Source organism: Myotis nattereri (assembly GCF_964212035.1).
Source record: "Myotis nattereri genome assembly, chromosome: 3".
NCBI classification, from domain to species: domain Eukaryota; kingdom Metazoa; phylum Chordata; class Mammalia; order Chiroptera; family Vespertilionidae; genus Myotis; species Myotis nattereri.
In genome coordinates, this window is record NC_138077.1 from 110738032 (window position 1) to 110765541 (window position 27510).

At 39.3% G+C, this 27510-nt stretch overlaps 1 protein-coding gene across 1 annotated transcript in view; it reads left to right on the top strand.

Moving 5' to 3' along the window:
• Window positions 1–4732: 4732 nt before the first annotated feature.
• LOC308515452 (phospholipid scramblase 2-like) overlaps window positions 4733–27510 on the top strand; it is a gene marked incomplete at both ends in the record, with an annotated part of 90875 nt that continues 68097 nt past the window's right edge. The window contains 3 exons of the mRNA XM_081086032.1: window positions 4733–4799; window positions 5583–5806; window positions 8176–8218. Coding sequence (XP_080942158.1) covers window positions 4733–4799; window positions 5583–5806; window positions 8176–8218 — 334 coding nt within the window. The remainder of the gene's footprint in view (window positions 4800–5582; window positions 5807–8175; window positions 8219–27510) is intronic.

Genomic DNA, 27510 nt, shown 5'->3' on the forward strand with positions numbered 1-27510 from the left:
TGTGAAAATGTCCCATGAGCACTTGAGAAGTATGTATGTTCATGGCTTTGGGTTGAAGTGTTCTGAAGATGCAAATAAGTCCATGTTATCTAGTGAGTCATTTAGGATTGCTGTTTCTTTGCTGATTTTTTGTCTAGAGGATTTATCCAGTGATGTCAGTGGTATATTAAAGTCCCTTACTATGATTGTATTGTTGTCGATCTCTCCTTTGATATCTTCCAGGAGCTTTTTTTTATGTATTTGGGTGCTCCTGCATTGGGTGCATATATGTTTATCAGGGTTATATCCTCTTGTTGTATTGATCCCTTTAGTATTATGAAGTGGACTTCCTTATCTCTTGTCATGGCCTTCACTTTGAGGTCTATTTTGTCAGATATAAGTATTGCTACCCCACTTTTTTTTCATTTCCATTTGCTGAAAGATATTTTTCCATCCCTTCACTTTCAGTCTGTGTGAGTTCCTTATTCTGAGGTGGGTTTCTTTTAGACAGCAAATATATGGGTCATGTTTTTTGTCCATTCAGCCACTCGATGTCTTTTGGTTGGAGCTTTTAGTCCGTTTAAGTTTAAAGTTATTATTGAAAGGTACTTGTTTGTAGCCATTTCTTTTTTTGTGTGGCTGTTTTCTTTCTGAGCTTTTTATTTTTTCTTTTTACACCAGTCCCTTTAGCATTTCTTGCATTGCTGGCTTGGTAGTGATAAACTCCCTTAGTCTTTTTTTGTCTGTGCAGCTTCTTATTTTCCCTTCAATTTTGAATGTTAGTCTTGCTGGATAGAGTAATCTTGGATTCAGTCCTTTGCTTTGCATCACTTTGTAAATTTCCGTCCATTCTTTTCTGGCCTGATGTGTTTCTGTTGAGAAATCATTTGATAATCTACTGGGAGATCCCTTGAATGTAACTTTTCGTCTCTCTCCTGCAGCCTGTATGATTCTCTCTTTGTCCTGAACATTTGCCATGGTAATTATGATGTGTCTTGGTGTGGGCCTTTTGGGGTTCACCTTGTTTGGGACTCTCTGTGCTTGTGTTATTTTTTCTTCCCCACTTCTGGGAAGTTTTCTGATATTATTTCTTCAGTTAGGTTTTCTAACCCTTGTTCCTCTTTCTGTTGTTCTGGCACCTATTATTAGTATGTTATTTCGTTTCATGTTATCCCATAGCTCCCTTAGGCTCTCGTCCTGTCTTTTAATTTTTTTTTCTCCAATTGTTGTTCAGTTTGGGTGTGTTTTTCCCCCCCTGTCTTCTAATTCGCTTATTCGGTCCTCCGCTCCTCTTAGTCTCCTGTTGAAACTTTCTATGGTGTTTTTTATTGCAGCTATATCACTCTTCATTTCTTCTTGGTTCTTACATAATTTATTGATTTTTTTCATTTGTTTCTTTTTGCTTCTTGCATAAGTTGTTGATTTTTTCCTCCATCCGGTTTATGCACTCTAGGACCCTTAATCTGAATTCTTTTTCTATCATGTTGCATGCCTCTGTATCACTTAGCTGCTTTTCTGGCAAGGTCTCCTTTTCTTTCCTTTGGGGGTTTCTTTGTCTACCCATGTTTGATCATACCACCATATCGAGATGTTGAGTCATCCAGTGGCTGCTCCTTGGGTGGCAGTGGCTTCTTGGGCTGTGGTTGCTCTTCAGGCGGTTGTAGTAGCAGCAGCTCCTCAGTTGGTAGAAGCTCCTCTGGTGGGTGCTGTTCACAGTTGTTGTGGCTCCTTGGCTTGTGGGGGGAGGCTTCACTCACAGCTGCTGTTCCTCATACAGAGGGTGTGGTGATCAGGAGTCTCCCATTCAGTTTTTATAAATTGCATATTCTAAGTTAAATTTTGCATAGCCCTGACTTTTAAAATATTTTGGAGCTCAGTACTTTAAAATTATATTCTCTTTCTATGAAATTATTATTCTATGCACTATACATATAAGCTTATGAAGCTTCATTGTCATCAAAATTCGCATGGAATAGAGAATATACACTGTGCCTATTATGTAATTAAGACAGTTTTGCTCATTATAAATGTTTTGCCTACCTTGGTTCTCAAATTGTATTTCAAGGGAGCTGAGGGTACTAAATTGTGAAATTTAAATTTATCTCAATACTAGAGGCCCAGTGCATGAAATTCATACATTGGGGGGTGTCCCTCCGCCCAGCCTGCACCCTCTCCAATCTGGGATCCCTCTCACAATCTGAGACTGCTGGCTCCTAACTGCTCACCTGCCTGCCTGCCTACCTGATTGCCCCTAACCACTTCTGCCTGCCAGCCTGATCACCCCCTAACCACTCCCCTGCCAGCCTGATCAATGCCTAACTGCTCCCCTGCTGGCCTGATCGCCCCCAATTCCCCTCCCCTGCAAACCTGGTCCCCCCAACTGCCCTCCCTCCCCTGCAGACATGATCACCAACAACTGCCCTCCCCTTCTAGCCATCATGTGGCCACATGGGGGTGGCCATCTTTTGCGAGGGCATGATGGTCAATTTGCCTATTACTTCTTTGTTATATAGGATCATAGTGGATTTTTTTTTCATTTAGAGGGTCTCAAAAACTTCTTGCAAATGTTAACTCACACAAGTATCTGGATAGTACTGAATGGAATGACAGGCCTTTTCCTCTGTACCTGGGTTTTTAAATAGTGGCATTATATTTTTGGATGGAAAATTCTTTTCCTCGGGATTGTTTTAGGCATTTTAGGATATTTATCAGCATTCCTGGTCAATATCACTATCCCCTCCCATTGTGACAACCAAAAACATGTTCAGATTTTGCCAAATATCCCTTGAGGGGACACAACTGGCCCCAATTCTATACATCAAAGAGCTACTATTTGTTAGAGTTCTAAAATATCATTTTTTGCAGTCTGTTTTGGTTCTGGAAACACTGGCTCACAATTTCTATGATTGGCCTTCTTCCCAATGCCATCTCTCTTTTCCATGAAGAAATTCCAGAATCTTTATGTAGGCGACTCTAGATCATTGTTGACTTTATTTATTTTCCTCGGGTTTCTAACATTTATATCTAAATTTTTAACAATAATGGTAAGGCTGCAAGTTGACTTGACTCACATTCCACCACCCTCATAATAGAAGTATATATGAAACCACAGATATTTAATAGAAAACTTGCTGAAAGACAAAAACACAAACCTTAAGCTTTGTTGAAACAGTATTCTTTCTTTTTCCCAGTGAGCTTTTGGTGTTTCAATTATTTATTTTTCTTTTACCTTTATTGTTGAAAGTATTACATATGTCCCCTTTCTTGTTTTTTTTTCCCCCATTAACTACCTCCACCCTGCACCTGCCCCTCCCAGGCCTTCACCATGCTATTTTCTTTTCTTTTTTTTAATCTGTCTTAAATTTTATTTTATGTAGCTCACAAAATGCTTTTGTGTTCTGGTTGATAAGTGGCTTGATAGATTTTGTGGTATTGAAAGAAGCATATTTAATTCCAGATTTATACTTCAGCCTCCTCAGTAGTTAGCATGTCTTTTATCTTCCACCATGAGATTTGATGGTAATGCTTAATGGTATGTGTTGCAGAGGAACTCAAATGGTTTCAGGCTGATGTTCAGTTTAACCTCTAGGGAGCCAGATAATTCCTCAAAGAAATTATAATGGGGAATTCAAAGAAAGCAGCATAAGATATAATTGCCTTATTAATCCTGTAAAGTCTCTTATTCTAATGAAAATAGCACAATGCCTCACAAACAGCTAGTGTGCATGCTTTTAAAAGCACTCTGCTGCACCATTAGGATGAAAATATACATTGACGATTAATTCTGAAGTTCTGTGTTTACTTTCTTTAGGCAATCTATTCCACTTTCTGAAGCTATTTCAAATTTAGCTTGGCAGTCAAAAGTAGCTTAAAAGTGATCTGTACTTTTATTTTTGGAAATAATTTTCATCTTTAAATGCCCTCCTGGAACATTTCATTGTATCTCTCCAAGTAATATTGGTTTCTCTCTCTACTAACTAGCAAGTCAAAATAATGTAACAATGTGACTTAACTGATTTACAAAAGAAGTTGTAATGTTTAAAAAATAATAAGTGGCAAAATAATATTAAGGGATTGTGTATTAGAGGACTAAAAGTATAGATATTTTTGAGAGCAAAATATATAATTTAAAATATATCACATTCTCAAGGAAATTATTGAAATGTTAATTTCCTCTATAGCTCCTAATTAAGGAATGTGTTGGTGAACATTATAGAAGCAATTGACAGAAACTCAGGATGAGGGTAATTCAGTGGAGGATATAGATGACTTTATCTCACACAACATTTTTCAAGGATCCCTAGCTATTGAGATATTAGCATGTTATACATATTCCCACATAAATGCTTTGTGATCACATCACTTTGGGAAGTGCTGGGTGATAGACTATAAAATATTTCTGTAACATTAACCTTAGTTTTACACAGAATTTCATGTGACTAATTTTGAATGTTTCATCCAAATGAATCAAGTCTTACATCATTTTAAGAATTTGGGGCATGGAGCTATGTCGCTCACACCAGGTGAAGACAGCAATTGAAGACAACAATTGACTTCAGCAGGCATCAGATGCCCCTAAAGTGAATTCTGCTCTGTGGGGTCAGCCCCTGCACAACAACAGTTCCTCTGCTGCAGTCACAGCAATTCCTGATAGCCAATCAATCAGGCTGAGAGTAAGTCCTTCTGACTGACGTTACAACAGCAATAAAGGCTCAACTACAACAGAGGGCACACACACTGGACTCAAGTGAGCATGGAGATTGTGCCCCTGAGCCCCATAGGACACCTACTACATAAGAACACTAGCAAGGCTGGGAGAGGTATCAGATATACCTAATACACAGAAACAAACACAGGTAGGAAGCCAAAATGAGAAGACCAAAAATATGTCCCAACTGGAAAAAAAAAAAAAGAACAAAACTCAAGAAAAAGAACTAAACAAAATGGAGACCAGCAATCTACCAAATGCAAAGTTCAAAACACTGGTTACAAGGATGTTCAATGAACTTACAGAAAGAGTAGATGACCTCAGTGAGAAGTTTAAGAAAAAGATAGAAAACATAAAAAATGGATCCACCATGCTATTTTCTATGTTCATGGGCTATGCATGTATGCATATAAGTTCCATGGTTAATCTCTCCCTACCCACACACACACTCACTTTCCCTCTGAAAATTTTCAGTTTGTTCCATGCTTTTATGTCTCTGGATCTATTTTGTTCATCAGTTTATGTTGTTCATCAGATTCCACATATGAGTGAGATCATGTGATACTTATCTTTCTCTGACTGGCTTATTTTGCTTAGCATAATACTTTCTAGGTCCCTCCATACTGTTGCAAATAGTAAGAGTTCCTTCTTTTTTTTACAGCTGCATAGTACTTCATTGTGTAAATGTACCACAGCCTTTTTATACAATTGTTAACACTTGAGCTGTTTCCAAATCTTAGCTATTGTAAATTGTGCTGCTATGAACATAGGGTTGCATATATACTTCTTAATTTGAAATTTCAGTTTGTAGATAACTGGGGAAATTCTAAATGTATTGATTAATGTTTCTGTTTTTCTGTCCAGATACAAACTATTTTACTTGTTCATATTTCAGGACCTCCAGTATATAGTGGCCAACCTGGCCTCCAGAATGCCTATCCTCACCCCGAGGCTGACTACTCAGTTCCACTCCCTGGCTATTCAGGTGCTGGTCCAGTGGGCTTTCCTGTCCAACACCAGCCAGTGTATAATCAGCCAGGTGGACCAGAAGGGGTACCATGGATGCCAGCATCACCACCTCCATCAGACTGTCCACCAGGGTTGGAATATTTAAGTCAGGTAATTACAAATACCTCAAATAAAACTGTGCTTCCAGTTTACTTATTTATAAATGGCTAATTCACAACATTTTTTTTTTATTAACAAATTACTCTAATTCTTCTAGGTCAGGTTTACTTTTAAAGCAAATGTATTTTCTATGATCTTGAATATAATCTGTGATACCAGTCAATAGCAAACATTTATTAAGCACCATTTTCCAGGCTTTGTTTCTAATACAAGTATTAACTACTTTAATCCTTTTAGAAATGCTATGATATTTAGGTGCTATAATTATTAACATTTTATGAAAGAAGAAACTGAGGTCCAGAGAAGTTACATGAAATGTTCAGCATCAAAATGCCAAGGAAGTAAGAATGGCTTTTTACTTCTTGAACTTTGGTTCTGTATCTTGGTTCCCTAATCCCAATACTTAATAATTTCCTAGGCGTAGGAAATAATAAACAACAAAGTTTAGTGCTGAGTTTCAATAAGTGGTACCAAGAAAAGAGTTTGAATATTTTATATAATATGACTCACTTTTTATTTTAATTAATAAAATTACATTTTTATGATGCTTTTCTTCTTCAGAAAACCCAGTTTTATAGAAACTATTGTCAACCAATAGTTGTTAGTGCCAGTTCAATGCCTATAGGAATTCCCTATTTAAGGTACAGTGAAGAAGGAAACTTTGATCAGTGCCAACAACTCAATTGAGATTCAGCATGGCTGTGGAACAGCTCAATTTTGTTGCAATTAATTATGAAATAGCATGGCTGTGGAACATCCCAGTGTGAGGCAGCTCTTAAGTGAGGCACCCCAAGGGTGAGGCCTCTCTCCAACTAGACAGCTGTGCTCTTCCCCAATCTACTCTGGTCCAAAGTGCTCCACCTGTTCTTCTCTGTTCCACACTACTCCTGGCTGCTCCATTCTGGTCTGGTGAAACATCTTTGGTATTGCAGCTCCAGCCAGGGAAACTCAATCTTCAGTGTATGTGGAAAGGGAAATTATGCTCCCTGAGTCAAGGGGAGCTGACTTATATAGAAATAAATTCCCTATCCCTCATTGCTGATTGGTCTGTCCTCATGCAAATGAGGACTTTAAATCCTCACAGTTTGATTGATCCTAAAAGCTGTCCTGTCCTAATTCATCAGAATGAAACTGCTCTGATTGATCAGTAAAGATATTGATAAGAACAAAGCTGCACAGCTCTGAATGGACAGGGAAAGTCTCAGTCCTATTGGTTGAAATACAATTCCAGGAACTCCTTTAAACAGGCTGGCCCAGATGACAGGAACACAGTGAAGGCAGGCAGTTCAGTGCAGGAGGCATGCAGCTTAGTGCAGACTTCTCCCTGAAGTGTGGCTTGCATAAGAGGCCTCTGTTTAGAAATGGCTACTAGGATCTTTTTAAAAATTTGAGCCCAGTTAGTCATCAGGATCCCTTCTTGATAGGTATCTTCTTCCTGAGGGTTAACACTACCAATAAAAAAATAAAATCCTGGACTTTATGTACTACAAAATAGTTTATCAGCAATATGAGACTTTATATTTGTTTGGTATTAGGAATCTCATAGATAAAGTAGAAACAGAAGTTCTAATGTATCAATTTATAAATAAATAAATATTCCTATAATAGCCAATCACTACTCTCTTTACTAATTTAATTTCTCATAATGCACTTGAGCAGCATATAAGAATTTTAGTAGTTCACATATTCAAGAAATAACTAAGTAGATTTTTTTAAAATCAGGGACTCAGAGGAAATTGTTCTATATGTAGCTATAGATTCAGAGTGTCCATCACCATCTTGAACTAAACTATTATAAGTAATTTAAATATAATAGGTGGTAATTGTATATTTTAATCAAATCCATTACTTTGCTAGTACAATTTATGTTCTAAATCTACAAATAGAAAGGAACTTTGTAGAGAGATAAAGATGGATTCACTGGTGAAAAAAACAGATCCAGAGACATAGAAGCATGAAACAGACTGATACATCTCAGAAGGAAGCTATTTCTTACTACAAATAATGATATCAAGTATACATAGAAAGTAATTTTGAAATTTATAGAAAAAAGTTTTTAAATGGATGAAAAGGTCTCACTAATTTCTAAACATCTTTTAGAATGAATAGTGTTTTCTCATTTTTATAGGTATTTCTGTCAAAGTAATTTGCTCAGCTTAATAGTAAACATACTCAACATTCTTTATAAATTATAAACTATTTAACCTTAGTTTTACACTTTAAATTAATACAATTATTAAATATTGATATTGACAAATATTGCTATTTACATACATTTTAAAATATAAAAATGATTCTTAATTTGGTTAACTTAAAAAATCATGATGTATACTAACAGCTTAATTTTTTTATGATATTAGGTAGATGAGATACTGATCCATCAGCAAATTGATCTTCTGGAAGGTATGCATTTATTCTACTATCATCCTATCTAATAATAGACAAACATGGTAATTAACCATACCTCCGCAACGCTTCCCATTGGCTAAAAAGCAGGATATGCAAATTAACTGCCAACAAAGATGGCGGCCAGCAGCCATGCAGCTGAAGTGAACATGAGGTTTGGTTGCCCCGGCAATGGAGGAAGCCAAGGTTCTCAGCCTGGCCTGCCGCAGCCAGCTCTAAGCTCTGGATGCAACAATGTTGCAATTATAGAAGCTAAGCAAACCCCCAGATACCTGCTTTCAGCCAGCCAGGGCCTCAGAGTTTAGAGTGCCAGTGATGGCAACAGAGTTTTAATTATAGAAGCTAAACAAACCCAGATACCTGTTTTCAGCTGGCAACGGCCTCAGAGCTTGAGCTGGCTCTCAGCTCCAGTGACAGCTATAGAAGGTAAATAAATCCCAGAATTTGAAAAAAAAAAAAAAAGAGGCTGGAGGCTTCAATTGCCTGCCAGCCTGAAAATGGCCCTCAGCACCTCACCCAGACTGGCCAGGCACCCCAGTGCGGACCCCCACCCTGAAGGGGGTGTGACCAGCTGCAAACAGCCATCAGCCCCTCACAGAGGTTGGCCAGGCACCCAAGTGGGACCCCCACCCTGATCGGGGACACCCCTCAGAGCAAACCAGCTGGCCCCCTCCCATGCACCTGGCCTCTATCCTATATAGTAAAAGGATAACATGCAAACTGACCCTAATAGCAGAAAGACTGGGAATGACTGGTCACTATGACACACACTGACCACCAGGGGGCAGATGCTCAATGCAGGAGCTGCCCCCTGGTGGTCAGTGCACTCCCACAGGGGGAGCTCTGCTCAACCACAAGTCAGGCTGATGGCTGCCAGTACAGCGATGGTGGTGGGAGCCTTTCTTGCCTCCTCAGCAGCATTAAGGATGTCTGACTGCAGCTTTGGTGTGCTCCCTGCTGGCAAGTGGACATCCCCCGAGGGCTGCCGGGCTGCCAGAGGGATGTCTGATTGCCATCTTAGGCCCAATCCCCCAGGGAGCAGGCCTAAGCTAGCAAGTGGTCTCCCCCGAGGGGTCCCAGACTATGAGAGGGCACAGGCCAGACTGAGGGACCCCCTATCCCTGAGTGCACAAATTTTTGTGCACTGGGCCTCTAGTCTAAATATATAAAAGCCTAACATGCAAACTGTCCCCTTGGGAGTTCAACTGGGAGAGTGGGAGTTCAATCGCTCATCATGACATGCACTGACAACCAGGGGTTGGCATAGAATGAAGGATGGTCCCCCTGGCAGCGGGAAGGCCCCAATCTGCCTACTGATGGGCACTTAAGCCAGGCCCAGGGACCCTACTCATGCATGAATTTCGTGCACTGGGTTTCTAGTTTATCTATACTAGTAAAAGGGTAATATGCTAATTAGGGTGGATATCTTCTGGATGTCCATCTGGACATTCATCCAGGACAAAGCCATAGCCGCTGCAAGGGCCTAGGGCCAGCGCCATGTGGGAGAGGCAGGCTGGTCCAGCACTCGTGCGGGAAGGGCAGGCCAGTTCGGTGCTAGTGCGGGAGGGGAGGGGCAGGCCAGGGTGGGCCCCTTTTGCAGAGATGGTGAGAAGGCATTGACTCACCCCCTTTCGCAAAGGTGGTGCAGGACAGGCCACAGGGCGGCCTGGTCCCAGTGCTGCCCTTATCTATACTAATAAAAGGGTAATATGTTAATTAGGGCAGACATGTTCTGGATGTCCATCTGGACATCCATCCAGGACAAAGCCACAGAGGCAGCAATGTGGGCCTGGTCCAGGTGCCAAGCCTCCACAGAGGCTGGACAGGGTGCAACCTGCTGTACCTCAACCTCCCACAGCTCCTCCCCCACTTGGCCTGGCCCCAGATCACCCCCCACCCACCAGTGGGTGGGGGGCAGGGCCAGCGCTAAGAAGTGAGGGGTGAGGGCTGGCAGCTGCAGCGGCTGGCAGTGGCAGCAGCAGCAGGGTGATGGGGGCAGCGCCTTTTCCTGATCATCTGATCACCTCCTGCTGAAGAGGAGATGCCCTGAGGGCTCCTGGATTGTGATTGGTGGCAGACCAGGTTGAAGGACCCCCTCTTTTCCCCCCGTGCATTAATTTCGTGCACCAAACCTCTAGTATATATAAAAGGCTAAGTGTCTGTCCTTCCCTCCAATCAGTAGCTATGACATGCACTGACCACCAGGGGGCAGACGCTCAATGCAGGAGCTGCCATGATGTGCACTGGCCATTTAAAAATAAATGGCACCACGGACCTGGTGCTGACAAACCAACACTCGGCTTCCCCCAAGTAGGACACAGGACCTACCACCACCCCAGAGCGACACCCCACCAAATCGCAGCCAAAGCTGTCAAGACCCCAAGGCACAAAATGCAACCACAGCCCAGCCCAGGCCAGAAATGGTCACTAAGGGCCCTGGGTAATGATGTCATGTAGCAATGCCTGGCATCCTCTCCCTAGCAACTAGCTTCCTTGGAGTTTCTTCAGCCCAGGAACCTGACTTGCTTTATAGCCAGGTGCAAACATTTACAGTTCAACCAAATCTTTTTGAAACATTTTTCCATGCCTCATCTCATTTGATACTCACAGAAGTCCTGGGTTAGGTAGATAGAAGACTTAGTAGAATCTTATTTTCTTTTCATTAGCAAGACAATGGAGATTTAGAAAGTTTAGAAACTTGACCCAACTGAAGAGAAATAAGAAACAGTGTAACTTGAAAATGACTTCAGGTTTTCTCACTGCTCAGAATATAGTCTAACACTGCTACAGTTAAATATTTTACCATTTTTTTCTACCTGCATGATCTACCATAATAATCTGCTTCTTATTGATATATACTGCTGTGTTGTTGAAAATTACCTGAAACAAAATTTGGGTGCTTCATTGAGCTGGAAAAAGTTTAGCTAAATCAGAAAGCAGGTCTAATTAAGCAAGTTTATCGATATATATATAAAAGTCTATATGACTCACACATGCGTGATACATATAAAGCTCTTGTTAGCGCCAATCGCATATGTGTATTTCAATCCGTCATTGTAGATCGTGAATTTGGTTGACACTTCTATTATAAAGAAAGGGCGAATAGTCATATTAAAATATTTCTTCTAATTAATTTCCTTTCATGTGCACAAATCTGTGCACCAGGACACTAGTATTTTCATAAAAAGAAGACATTTATGCAGATAAAAGCACATCAACAACCACAAACATAACAACTTTTGTTATGTGTTCATTAAGCCTCATTATTTACAATTGTCTCTCTTCCTGATAATAAAATAATAAAGATTATCATCATCTCATTCCTTGAAATTAGGAGTCAAGTGTTAAAATGCTATTTCTTTGGGCATCTGTCCTCATGACACTGAGCCTAATTTAGAAGGACAACAATCAAACCTTATTTTTGTTCCTCCTTCACTTCAGTGATTCTATTACTTTATCTGACTTGTATCACTTCAGCTATTTTCTCCCCAATTTGTGATAACCTTGAGATTGACACAGAACCACATGCAAGAGTTCATGTTACCTTAGTACCATGTATTAATAGTTGCATTAGTATATTTCCAAAGTAAGTGAACTTTTAAAATTTGGATGGGTATGTTTTGGAAAATCATATTCCTGCCCACACTTTCTCTTCAAAATTGAGATGAACCCTGAAAAACCTTTGTTCCATGGATTGTGAATTACCAGCTTAGATTAAGCAACCCTACAATGTTGGATTGTGCTAACCAGCAAATCCATTAGCCTAGCTTCCTAGAAGAGTACTCCTGATCATTTTAAATGACACCTTTGACCCTACAAGATGCTTCCAGTGCTCCCCAAATGCAAAAATAAACTTTGGAAGCCACTAGATGTTTCAGGACCACCAACAGAGGACAAAGACCTGGATAGTTTCAGTAACTATAGTGTCTTACTTCTAGATATAAGACGTTTTGAGAAAACTGCTAAATTTTAGAATATACCTGTTGAATCCATCTTTTTAAAAAATTTATCTTTATTGTTGAAATTATTACAGAAGGCCCCTATTTTTCCCCACTGATCTCCTCCATCCCATACCCCCCACCCTGCCAGGCCTTCACCACACTATTGTTTGTGTCCATGGCTATGCCTAAATTCATATAAGTTTTTTGGTTAATCTTTCCCCACCCACCCCCGCCTTCCCTCTGAGATGTATCAGTTTTCCATGCTTCTATGATTTTGGATCTATTTTGTTCATCAGAGAATCCACCTTTATCTCTCTACAAAGTTCCTTTATATTTGTAGATTTAGAACATTAATTGTACTAGCAGACTAATGGATTTGATTAAAATATAAAATCACCACCTATTACATCTAAATTAGTTATAATGGTCTAGTCCAAGATAGTGATGGACACACTGAATCTACAGCTACATACAGAACAATTTCCTCTGAAAGAAATCCAGAAACTAGCTGTGTGACTTCTATACACTGGGAAAATGAGAGAAAACTCATATTGAAACAGATAAGAAAGGCCGTAACACTATGTTATCATAAACTCCACACCTGGTATAGTGACACACAACCAGGAGGGAACTCAGAACTCCCAGCTTCTCCCTGAGTAGCAATGGGTATGTACATCACATGTGATGCTCCAACTTTTAAGATTTCTATGTACAGGATGAGTTGCCAAAACACCTAGCTTTGAAAGCCAAGGGGGCTTGTGTTCATGTCCCACAATGCTACAGCAAACACAGAGACAGTTAATAAAGGTCCTATGTGACTTACCATGGCTCAACACACAGCGGCAACAGATTGACACAAGCCAGTCTTTATGTGAAAGTAGCATATTTGTTTTTGGAAAAAAAGTGTATTTCTAAATTTGGGGCACAGGTTTCTAATTTAACACACACCTAGGAGCCAACAGCAATACTCTCCAGAGATCACAGAGGCCAATGGAAGCCAACTTCATGATTTTCCTCTGTCCCACCCCAGGTCACTGATATCCCCCAAAAGGAGCTTGTGTACTTGTCTGGTATCCCTAGCTGTTGTGGCTGTCATTCATGATACACATCCATTGGTAGCCTGCCTCTGATAGCCAGCAGAGCTTGTGTTTATGGATTCAAGGAGAAGGTGTCATACAAAGAAAGAGTTCTTAGCTGCCCATTCCCCCAGGAATCAGTTCAAATAGAAGAGAGAAACTCCCATTTTCCAATCTTCACCTAAAAAAAGTATGTTTGCATACTTTAAAAGTTGTTACCTGAAAGTCTGCCTTCCAATCAGCCTGTATCTAGGCATTGACTGAGACTCTGTCCTTTGGGAGATTAAAAGGTCTTGGAATATTCTAAACTACTGGTAGCCATTAAGAATAAGAAGACTGCTTGGACAATTATAAGGTCTGAGAAACAACTAAGAGGTAAGTCAGAGTCGAATGGGAGGTTTTATCTGCTACAAAAGCTACTTCTTTAAAACTGAGAGAGGTGGCTGTTTTATTTAATTTTCAGAAACCAACACAGGGAGTCAAGGAAAATGAAAAACAAAGAATTATATTCCAAATAAACAAAAATAAATAAATAAAAACTCAGAAAAGACATTAATGAAACAGAGGTAAGTGATTTACCTGAAAAAGGGTTCAAAATAAGGGTCCAAAGATGCTCACTGAGGTCCCGAGAACAATGAATGAACAAAGTGAAAATTTAAACAAGGGACAGAAAGTACCAAACACAAATAGATAGCTGAAGAATACAGGAACTGAACTGAAAATTTCAATATAGGGATTTAACATAAGAAAATATGAAACAGAAAAACAACTTGGAACATTTTAAGATAGGACAGTAGAATTTATCCAATCATAGGAGCATAAAGAAAAAAGAATGAAAAAGAGTGAAGGTAGTCTTATGGGATAGCATCAGGTCGACCATGCTGGTTAGCAAACTGGCTCCTTACTCAGAGGGCAAGGAGAGGCCTAAGAGGCAGGTGACAACAGATTGATAGGTAATAGATTTAATAAGTAAGGAAACTTGGTTTCCTTGGTTCCCACAAGATGAGTAGATCTCATTTGCTTCTAGAATCTGAAAAATTTATATAGAGACCTTAATTTAGTGCATATATATATATATATATATATATATATATATATATCAAATGGTTTTAACTTATTCTCTCAATGTTATGTCCTTGAAACAGCTCCCACTGTGGGAAAGATAGGTAGATCTTACATTCCAAAGACAGGTTAAAACACTGGGTCCAGCTTGTGAGTCAACCAGCAGTTTGATTTTTTTTTAAATAACTTTAAATATATTTATTGATTTCAGAGAGTAAGGGAGAAGGAGAGAGAGATAGGAACACCAATGATGAGAGAGAATCATTGATTGGCTGCCTCCTGCACACCCCCTACTGGGGAACGAGCCTGCAACCCAGGCATGTGCCCTTGGCCGGAATCGAACCTGGGACCCTTCAGTCCGCAGGCTGATGCTCTATCCACTGAGCCAAGCCGGCTAGGGCAAGTTTGATTTTTTTATTACCTCCAACAACAGAACAATATTTGCATTATAGAGATCTGAGAAAGAGAAGAAAGATAAAGAGGCTGAAATCTTATCTAAAGAATAATGACTGAAAGCTTCTGTAATATAGAGAAAGACACAGACATCTAGATCTAAGACTCAGAGAATTTCAATAAGAAATTCTGGTTTGGATCTTGAAGGGAAGAGCAGCTGTGATCAGAAGCCCAGTGTTACCTTCACCCAGAAAGATCTTGGATAACTCTCTGGACCCTAAAAACACAATACCCAGGGACCAGCTGCCTCAGCTGAGAACGCACAAATACTGAGACTCCAGCCACCCTGACCACAGGTGCCTAAAAAGTTTGTGCAGGGGGAGACAAATCGGTGCCAAATATGCAGATGGGCCCTGTGCTTTCTCACAGAGAAGAGAGAAGAAACAGCTGAATCAAAAAACATCCACCTGGAATTGGCAAATTAAACACAGCTGGTAAGGCAATCCATGGATAGAAAGGTCAGAGATCACCCAGAGCAGCAGTTCTCAACCTGTGGGTCGCAACCCCTTTGGGGGTCGAACAACTTTCACAGGGGTCGCCCAAGACCATCGGAAAACACATATATAATTACATTTGTTTTTGTGACTAATCACTATGCTTTAATTATGTTCAATTTGTAACAATAAAAATACATCCTGCATATCAGATATTTACATTACGATTCATAACAGTAGCAAAATTACAGTTATGAAGTAGCAACAAAAATAATTTTATGGTTGGGGTCACCAACATGAGGAACTGTATTAAAGGGTCGCAGCAATAGAAAGGTTGAGAACCACTGATCTAGAGAGAGCTCTACCTCCTCAGATTCAGCTGGGTGTTTGTTGTTTGCATTTTTTTGATTAGTTGTTCTTTTTAAAATTTTCTCCCCATATACATATATTTTCCCTTCTTTTTCTTATTTCTTTTCTCTCTTATATTTTTACGTTTTCTCAAAATCATTTTTGCACTCTTATCTCTCCCCTAATTCTCTTTTCTCTGGTGGTCACCATTGTTTGGGGTTATTGGTGAATACATTTGTGTTTGGTGCCCTGTGCATTGTATCTTGTTGTGTTTTATTTTGTGCCTTTAAGACAATGCAGGAGAGATAGAGCTACATACCCAGACACCCTGAGAGGATCGAACATGGAAAGACAAAGAAACACCCATATGAAAGAAAAGGAGGAATCACCAGAAAGGGAAGTAAATGAAATGGAGGCAAGCAATATGTCAGGGAAAGAATTCAGAGCAATGGTCATAAAATATAAGGACATTGAAAAGGATGGAAGACAAATTCAACAATATGTGTAAGACCAAGAGGAAGTGAAGAAGAACCCAGAAGAAATGAAAATGACATCACTGGAATAAAGAACACAATAGAGAGCATCAACAGTAGACTAGAAGAAACAAAGGACCACATCAGTGAGCTATAAGAAAAGGTAGGAAAAAATACCCAAGTGGAGCAGCAACTGGAAAAACTTAAAAAATAGGAGTAGTGCCTAAGGGAACTTTGGGACAACACTAAATGAAACAACATCCTCATAATAGAGATCACAGAAGGAGAGGGAACTGAGCAAAGAATAGCAAACCTATAGGAAGAAATAATGACAGAAAACTTCATTGATACTGGGAAGAAGAAAAAACTCACACAAGTCCAAGAAGCTCACAGAGTCCCCAAAATAATGTACCCAAAAGGACTGATGCAAAAACACATTATAATTAAATTGGCAAACACCAATGACAAAGTAAGAATCTTAAAGGCTGCCAGAGAGAGACAGACAATTACCTACAAGGGATCTCCCAACAGTCTATTGACTGATTTCTCAACAGAAACACAACAGCCCAGAAGATTCCCTGGACTGAAATATAAAAAGTCATGTAAAATAAGGGTCTGAATCTAAGAATACTGTACTCAGTAAGGCTATCAATCAAAGCTGAGGTGAAATCATGAGCTTCACAGACAAGGGCTAAGGGAGTTTATTACCACCAAAAAAGGAATGCAAGAAATGCTATAGGGACTGCTGTAAAAATAAGAAATAAGAAGGGAAGAGGGAACACAGGCATAAAGAATAAAAATGGTGGCAAACAAGCACCTATCAATAATAATTTTAAATGTAAATGGATTAAATGTCCCAACAAAAAGACATAGGGTAGCTGAGTGAATAAGAAAACATGACCCATATGTCTACTGTCTATAGGAGACCCAACTCAGAACAAAGGATACACACAGATTGAGAGTGAAGGGATGGAAAAAGGATTTTTAGGTGAATGGAAATGAAAAAAAAAAAGCTGGGGTAGCAATATTTATATCTGACAAATTAGACCTCAAAGTAAAGGCCATAACAAGAGGTAACGAAGGCCATTTCACAATACTAAAGGGAGCAATTGAACAAGAAGATATAACTCTGGTAAACATATATGCACACAATACAGGAGCACCCAAATACATAAAAAATTCTGGAAGATATCACAGGAGATGTTCACAGCAATACAGTCATAGAAGGGGTCTTTGAAACCTCACTAACACCACTAGATAAATCCTCTAAACAAAAAATCAGCAAAGAAATATCAATCCTAAATGGCTCACTAGATCAGATAAACTTAATTGACATCTTCAGAACATTTCATCCCAAAGCCACAGAATACACATTCTTCTCCAGTGTACATGGGTCCATTTCAATGATAGACCACATATTGGGACATAGACAAAGACTTTTCAAATTCAAGAAGATTGAAATCATATCAAGTGGGATGGAAGATGGTGGCGATATAGGCAGACGCATCCCAGGTCGTGTCCCAGAGCAAATGGAGTGAGCAGCTGAAACTAATAACACCCACCCTGAATTGGCGAAATTGCTCAGCTGGTGAGACGGTTTGCAGCCGGGAAGAGCAGAACTCCCCTGGAAAGGAAAAAAAACCCAGGGATTTGGGCAGGAAAGTTTGCCAGACCTCTGAGCCCAGAGAGTCGGAGGGAGACCGCGTGGCAGACAGCCGTGTCCCTTGGGACAGTCACAGCCCCTGACGGGGGAAAAGAGAACCGCGGGATTCCTGGCACTGCCGGGGAAATTGAGAGCTGGGTTCTGTGATCACGGAGGACTGAGCCTAAAGGGGACAGCCTGAAGAGCTGACCAGACCATGCAGTGCCAGTAAGACAAGAAGCTTACAGTAACCAAGCCTTCCCCGTTTCCACGCCCGGCGTTTGTTTGTTTGTTTTCACTGAATCCTGTTCAAGGGACATTTCGGATACTCACCTGTGCTGTACATGGGACATTTCAGACACTCACCTGTGCTGAAGAGAGGGAGAGTGTGCAGAGGAGTGGAATCTGGGGAGAGACTGAGGAGAGAAGGGGGGCCGGGAGAGGTGGCAGCGAATTGAGTGCTGAGACACCCCTGAGCCCAGGAATGGGGCAGTCATTCTCTCCGGAAAGTGAGACTCCTCCCCCCAGCCCCCAGGCAAGGAGCACAGCCACACCCAGATTCCACCCTGAATGAGATCAAGGATTAAAATATCCTGATCAGTCCCTGGGAGTTAACAGGGTCTGGCCTATAGAGGGATTTTCAATCCCAGCAACAACACAGCGCCGGTAACTAACTATTACGCAGCCAGCTCTGGGCAGTGAACTTCCACTGGAGAGACAGGCCCTATAGCCTCAGAGGCCAACCCCAGAACACTGCCACCCAGAGGATGACCCACAAACTGACTCTTTGCTAAACACAAAATAAGGAAGTCTGGGAAATAAATACGGCCTGCTTTAAAATAAAGACTGTGGTTTACAACACAGAGGAACAGTGTATCACAGGGAAACTCAACACTCTCTTGAATACCTGGCAGGTCTAAGGCGAGCCACAGTGAAGAATAGAAGAACCGAAGGACCTTCAATATTGCAATTTTTTTTTCTTTTTTCACCTTTTAACTAAGAAACCAATTTTTTTTCTTTTTTTTCTCTTTCTTCTTTTTTTTCTTTTCTTTTTTTTCCTTCTTTTTCCATCGCCTGATTTTACCCTTTTAATTACTACCTTCTTATTTTTAACCAGTATTATTACTGCTACCATTTTACCATTTTTTAAAGTGCCATTTTATTTTCTCTTTATTTTATTTTGGGATTAGTGTTCTCCATTCTATTTTCATCACTATATTATTGGTTGTTTCTAGTTTGCATTCATCTCCAGGGAGCTGTTGCTGGAATTTGTTGGGATTGGTGTCGGTTCTATAGGAGTATTCTCCTCATATAAAAAGTTTCTTCCCCTCTTCCACTTCATTCTCTCTTTTCGCTCTCTTTTTTTCTTTTCTTCTCTTTTCTCGCTTTTATTTTCCCCCCTACGTTTTCCCAATTTCATTTTTGCACTCCTTTTTTTGGTCCCTACTTTTCTTTTCTTTTTTCTCTTTTATCTTTTTCTCTTCCTTCTTCCTTATCCCCTAATTCTCTTAATTTGGGTGGTCTACTTTATTTGGGGTTATTAATATCGTGAATATATTTGTGTATAGTGCCTGGTACGTGGTGCCTTGTTGTGTTGGATTTTGTGCCTTTAAATCAACACAGCAGATCCAAGAAACAGCAACCTCCTGAGCACCACACCTTCTGCTGAGGAACAGCAGCTGTATGTGAAACCTCCCCCCACCAGCCAGAAGAGCCACCACAGCTGTGAACAGCACCCACCAGAGGAGCTGCTGCCAACTGAAGAGCAGCTGCTACCACAACCACCCGAAGAGCAACCACAGACCAAGGAGTCACTGTCACCAAGGAAGCAACCACTGAACGACTCAGCATCTAGATATGTCAGTGAGATCAAACATGGGTAGACAAAGAAACGCCCAAAGGAAAGAGAAGGAGGACTCTTCAGAAAAGCAGCTAAGTAATACAGAGGCATGCAACATGACAGAAAAAGAATTCAGAATAAGGGTCCTAGAGTGCATAAACCGGATGGAGAAAAAAATCGACAACCTCTGCAAGAAGCAAGAAGAAACAGATGAAAAATCAATAACATATGGAAGAAGCTAGAAGAAACAGATGAAAAAATCAACAACTTAAGTAAGACTCAAGAAGAAATGAAGAGTGATATAGCTGCAATGAAAAACTCCATTGAAAGTATCAACAGTAGACTAGGAGAAGTGGAGGACCGAATAAGTGAATTAGAAGACAAGGAAGCAAAACACACCCAAAATGTACTGCAATTGGAGATAAAAATTAAAAGACAGGAGGAGAGCCTAAGGGAGCTTTGGGAAAACATGAAAGGAAACAACATACGAATAATAGGGGTACCAGAACAACAGAAAGGTGAACAAGGATTAGAAAACCTATTCGAAGAAATAATATCAGAAAACTTCCCTGAGGTGGGGAAGAAAAAAGTCACAGAAGCCCAGAGAGTCCCAAACAAGGTGAACCCGAAAAAACCCAAACCAAGTCACATCATAATTACCATGGCAAATGTTCAGGACAAAGAGAGAATCTTACAGGCTGCAAGAGAGAGACGGAAAGTTACATACAAGGGATCTCCCATTAGATTGTTAAATGATTTCTCAACAGAAACACATCAGGCCAGAAAAGAATGGACAGAAATTTACAAAGTGATGCAAAGCAAAGGACTGAATCCAAGAATACTCTATCCAGCAAGGCTATCATTCAAACTTGAAGGGGAAATAAGAAGCTTCACAGACAAAAAAGGCTAAGGGAGTTTATCACCACCAAGCCAGCAATGCAAGGAATGCTAAAGGGACTGGTATAAAAAGAAGAAATAAAAAGCTCAGAAAGAAAACAGCCACACAAAAAAAAGAAATGGCTACAAACAAATACCTTTCAATAATAACTTTAAACGTAAATGGACTAAATGCTCCAACCAGAAGACATCGAGTGGCTGAATTGATAAAAAAACATGACCCATACATCTGCTGTCTACAAGAAACCCACCTCATTAGAAGGGACTCACACAGACTGAAAGTGAAAGGATGGAAAAACATCTTTCAGGTAAATGGAAAGGAAAAGAAAGCTGGGGTAGCAATACTAATATCGGACAAAATAGACCTCAAAGTGAAGGCCATAACAAGAGATAAGGAAGGCCACTTCATAATACTAAAGGGATCAATATAACAAGAAGATATAACCCTGGTAAACATATATTCACCCATTGCAGGAGCACCCAAATTCATAAAAATACTCCTGGAAGATATCAAAGGAGAGATCGACAACAATACAATCATAGTAGGGGACTTTAATACACCACTGACGGCGCTGGATAAGTCCTCTAGACAAACAGTCAGCAAAGATAGAGCAATCCTAAATGACTCACTAGATCAGACTGACTTAATAGACATCTTCAGAACACTTCACCCCAGTGCCACGGAATATACATTCTACTCAAGTGCTCATAACACATACTCAAAAATAGAACATATATTGGGTCACAAGCAAAGTATCCCCAAATTCAAGAAGATTGAAATCATAAAAAGCATCTTCAAAGACCACGATGGCATAATATTAGACATAAACTACAATAAAAACAACCCAAAATACTCAAACACCTGGAAGCTGAATAGGATGCTATTAAATATTGATTGGGTTACCAATGAGATCAAAGAAGAAATTAAAAACATCCTGGAAACTAATTACAATGACAACACAAAAATTCAAAACCTATGGACACAATGAAAGCAGTCCTGAGAGGGAAGTTTATAGCTCTACAGGTCTATCTCAAAGAACAAGAAAAAATGGTAGTAAATCATCTAACTCTACATATCAAAGAATTAGAAAGAGAGCAACAAGAAAACCCCAGAGTGAGCAGAAGGAAGGAGATAATAAAGTTTAGAGCAGAAATAAATGACATAGAAACCAAAAAAACAATACAGAAAATCAATGAAACCAAGAGCTGGTTCTTTGAAAGGATAGACAAGATTGACAAACCTCTAGCCAGACTAAGAAGCAAAGAGAGAGGACCCAAATAAACAAAATCAGAAAGATAAAGGTGAAATAACAACAGACTCCCACAGAAATACAAATGATTGTTAAAAAATACTATGGACAGCTCTAATCCAACAAACTAGACAACATGGAGGAAATGGACAAATTACTAGAAAAATACAACAATCCAAAACTCAATCACGAAGAATGTAAAAATCTGAACAGGCCAATAACTATGGAAGAAAGTGAAGCAGTCATCAAAAAGCTTCCAGCAAACAAAAGCCCAGGACCAGACGGCTTCACAGGGGAGTTTTACCAAACATTCAAGGAAGAACTAAAACCTATCCTCCTCAGACTACTACAAAAAATTCAAGAGGAAGGTACACTTCCAAGCTCATTCTATGAAGCCAGTATCACCCTAATACCAAAACCAGGTAAAGACAACACAATGAAAGAGAATTAGAGGCCAATATCCCTCATGAACATAGATGCCAAAATCCTCAACAAAATCTTATCAAATTGGATCCAGCAGTACATCAGAAAGATCATAAACCATGACCAAGTAGTATTTATCCCAGGGATGCAAGGATGGTACAATATCCGCAACTCAATGAACGTGATACATCACATAAACAAATTGAAAGAAAAAAAACCACATGGTCATATCAATTGATGCAGAAAAAGCATTTGACAAATTCAACACCCATGTTTGATAAAAACTCTCAGTAAGGCGAGAGTAGAAGGATCATACCACAACATAATGAAAGCCATATATGACAGGCCCACAGCCAACATCATACTCAATGGACAAAAACTAACACCATTTCCGTTAAGAACAGGAACAAGACAGGGATGTCCCCTCTCACCACTCCTGTTCAACATAGTACTGGAAGTGTTAGCCATTGCAATTCGGCAAGAAGAAGAAATAAAAGGCATCCGAATTGGAAAAGAGGAAGTAAAACTGTCCTTATTTGCAGACGACAAGATATTATACATACAAAACCCTAGAGACTCCATCAAAAACCTACTAGACTTAATACATGAATTTGGCAATGTAGCAGGATACAAAATTAACCCCAAGAAATCTGAGGCATTTCTATACACCAATAGTGAACTTTCAGAAAGAGAGATTATAAAAACAATCCCGTTTACCATCGCACCAAAAAAACTAAGCTACCTAGGAATAATCTTAACTAAAGAGGTAAAAGACCTCTACTCAGAAAACTACAGGACGTTGAAAAGAGATATAGAGGAAGACATAAACAGATGGAAGAACATACCGTGTTCATGGATTGGTAGAATCAACATCATTAAAATGTCCATACTACCCAAAGCAATCTATAAATTCAACGCACTTCCCATTAAAATACCAACGGCATACTTCAGAGATCTAGAACGAACTCTCCAAAAATTCATCTGGAATAAAAAAAGACGCCGAATAGCTGCAGCAATCCTGAAAAAGAACAAAGTAGGTGGGATCTCAATACCAGATATCAAGTTGTATTACAAAGCCACTGTTCTCAAAACTGCCTGGTACAGGCACAAGAATAGGCATATAGATCAATGGAATAGAATAGAGAGCCCAGAAATCGGCCCGAACCAATATGCTCAGTTAATATTTGACAAAGGAGGCAAGAACATACAATGGAGCCAAGATAGTCTCTTCAGTAAATGGTGTTGGGAAAATTGGACAGATACATGCAAGAAAATGAAACTAGACCACCAACTTACACCATACACAAAAATAAACTCAAAATGGATAAAGGACTTAAATATACGACAGGAAACCATAAAAATTCTAGAAGAATCGAAGGCAACAAAATATCAGACATATGCCAAAGCAATTTTTTCACTGACACAGCTCCTAGGGCACTTGAAACTAAAGAGAAAATGAACAAATGGTACTACATAAAAATAAAAAGCTTCTGCACAGCAAAAGAAACCATCAACAAAAGAACGAGAAAACCCACTGTGTGGGAAAACATATTTGCCAATGTCATATCTGATAAGGGCCTAATCTCCAAAATTTCTAGGAACTCGTACAACTTAAGAAAAGGGAGATAAACAATCCAATCAAAAAATGGGCAAAGGACCTAAATAGACACCTTTCAAAAGAGGACATTCAGAAAGCCAAGAGACATATGAAAACATGCTCAAAGTCACTAATCATCCGAGAGATGCAAATCAAAACAACAATGAGGTACCATCTCACACCTGTCAGACTGGCTATCATCAACAAATCAACAAACGACAAGTGCTGGAGAGGAAGTGGAGGAAAAGGAACACTTGTGCACTGCTGGTGGGAATGCAGACTGGTGCAGCCACTATGGAAGACAGTATGGAGTTTCCTTAAAAAACTGAAGATGGAACTCCCATTTGACCCTGTGATCCCACTTCTAGGAATATATCCCAAGAAACCAGAAACATCAATCAGAAAGGATATGTGCACCCCTATGTTCATAGCAGCACAATTCACCATAGCTAAGATCTGGAAACAACCTAAGTGCCCATCAGTAGATGAATGGATTAGAAAACAGTGGTACATCTACACGATGGAATACTATGCTGCTGTAAAAAGGAAGGAACTCTTACCATTTGCAACGTCATGGATGGAACTGGAGAGCATTATGCTAAGTGAAATAAGCCAGTCAATGAAGGAAAAATACCACATGATCTCACTCATTCATGGATAATAGAGACCATTATAAACTTTTGAACAATAATAGATACAGAGGCAGAGCTGCCTCAAACAGATTGTCAAACTGCAGCGCGAAGGCTGGGGAGGGTTGGGGGACAGGAGGTAGGAGGGTAAGAGATCAACTAAAGGACTTGTATGCATGCATATAAGCATAACCAGTGGACATAAGACACTGGGGAATAGGGGAGTCTAGGGGACTGTCTAGGGCGTGGGGATAAAATGAACACATATGTAATACCCTTTGTAATACTTTAAGCAATAAAAAAAATAATAATAATAAAAAAAGAGAATATACTTGGAAAGTACTCCTAAAAAAAAAATGAAATAAAGAAAGACTTTCAAGTTTTTTCTATGAAGCCAGCATTATCCTAATTCTAAAACCAGATGAAGACACCACACACACACACACACACACACACACACACACACACACACATACAAAAAGAACTACAGGCCAATATTCTTGATGAACATAGATGCCAAAATCCTCAAATAAAATCTAGCAAATTAGATTCAGCATTACATTAGAAAGATCATACACCATGAACAAGTGGGATTTATCCTGGATATGCAAGAATGGTACAATATCCATAAATCAATAAATGTGATACATCACATAAACAAAATGAGAGACAAAAATCACATAATCATATCAATTGATGCAGAAAAAGCATTTGACAAAATCCAACACCCGTTCTTGATAAAAACTCTCAGCAAAGTGAGAATAGAGGGATCATCCCTCAACTGAATAAAAGCCTTATATGACAAACCTACAGCCAACATAATACTCAGTGGGAAAAAACTAAACTCATTTCACCTGAGAAGAGGAACCAGACAGTGATGCCCACTTTCACCACTCCTGTTGGATATAGTACTGGAAGTGCTAGCCATTGTTATCAGACAAAAAGAAGAAATAAAAAACATCCAAATTGGAAAAGAAGAAGTAAAACTGTCCTTATTCGCAGATGACATGATACTACATATTGAAAACCCAAAAGACTCCATCAAAAAATTACTAGACCTAATATGTGAATTTGAAAATTTAGCATGATACAAAATTAACACCCAGAAATCTATGGCTTTTTTATACACCAATAATTAACTCATAGAAAGAGAAATGAAAAAACAAAATCATTTACTATTGCACCAAATAATTAAGATACCGTGGAATAAACTTAACTAAGAAGGTAAAAAACCTGTACTTGGAAAACTTAAGGATATTGAAAAAAAGAGATAGGGGAGTCATAAACACATGCAAAAACATACCATGTTCATAGACTGGTAGAATCAAGATCGCACCAAATAATTAAGATACCGAGGAATAAACTTAACTAAGAAGGTAAAAAACCTGTACTTGGAAAACTTAAGGACATTGAAAAAAAGAGATAGGGGAGTCATAAACACATGCAAAAACATACCATGTTCATAGACTGGTAGAATCAAGATCATTAAAATGTCCATACTAACCAAAGCAGACTACAGATTCAATGCAATCCCCATTAAAATAGCAACGGCATACTTCCAAGATATAGAACAAACTGTCCAAAAATTAATTTGGAATAAAAAAGACCCTGAATAGCCACAGCAATCCTGAGAAAGAACAACAAAGTTGGAGGGATCATAGCACCAAATATCAAGCTATATGACCAAGCCACTGTTCTCAAAATTGCCTGGTACTCACAAGAACAGACATATAAACCAATGGAAAGGAACAGAGAACCCAGAAATAGACCCAAGCCATTATGCTCAATTAATATTTGACAAAGGAAGCAAGAGCATACAGTAGAGTCAAGACAGTGTTTTTAATAAACAGTGCTGGGAATTTGGTCAGATACATACAAAAAAATGAAACTAGATCACCAAATTACACCATACACAAAAACAAACTCATATTGGTTAAAGGACTTAAATGTAAGATGGAAAACCATAAAATTCTAGAAGAAACAATAGGCAGCAAAATCTCAGACATCTCTCGTAGCAATATGTTTGCAGATACATCTCCTATGTCAAAGGAAACTAAGGAGAAAATAAACAAATGGGACTACATCAAAATAAAAAGCTTCTGCACAGCAAGAGAGCATCAACAAAATAACTAGAATGCATCCTGCATGGGAGAACATATTTGCCAATGATATTTCAGATAACGGTTTAATCTCCAACATTTACAGAGAACTCATACAACTTAACAAAAGGAAGATAAACAATCCAATCAAAAAATGGGCAAATGAACCAAATAGACACTTTTCAAAAGAGGACATACCGAAGGCTAAGAGACATATTAAAACATGCTCAAAGTCACTAATCACCCGAGAGATGCTAATCAAAACAACAATGAGATATCATCTCACACCTGTCAGAATGGCTATCTTCAATAATCAACAAAAAACAAGTGCTGGCGAGGTTGTGAAGAAAATGGAATCCCTGTGTACTGCTGGAGGGAATGCAGACTGGTGCAGCCACTGTGGAAGACAGTATGGAGATTCCTCAAAAAGTTAAAAATGGAACTCCCATTTGACCCAGTAATCCCACTTCTAGGACTATATCCCAAAAAGCAAGAAACTCCAATCAGAAAGGATATATGCACCCCTATGTTCATAGCAGCACAATTTACAATAGCTAAGATTTGGAAACAGCCTAAGTGCCTATCAGCAGATGAGTGGATTAAAACTATGGTACACCTACACAATAGAATACTATGCTGCTATAAAAAAATCGGAACTTTTACCAATTGCAACAGCATGGATGGAACTGGAGAGCATTATGCTAAGCAAAATAAGTTAGCCAGGGAAAGATAAATATCACATGATCTCACTCATATATGTGATATAATAACCTTCTGGATGACCTTTCAGACAAAGCCAGGGCTGTGAGGGAAGCCCGGGTCCCAAGTGCCAGAAGGAAGCTGGTGCCAGCAGCTGGGGGAATGAAGGCCTACTGTTGTACATATTTCATGCAGGGCCTCTAGTCTTGAATAATTCACTTCTCAACCTGACAACCCTTTCATTCTGATACCTGTATGATCAATCACACATCTCTTAGGAAACAAAGGAGAGAATGTGCACGTATGCATCAGTTTACCACTAAACTTCACGTTGTTAACATCTCAGGAAGTTGTGCTGTGAATATTTGTTTGCTGTTTATTATTAAACTTTTCATTTCCTTTTTGTTAAAGTTTCATTTACATTTC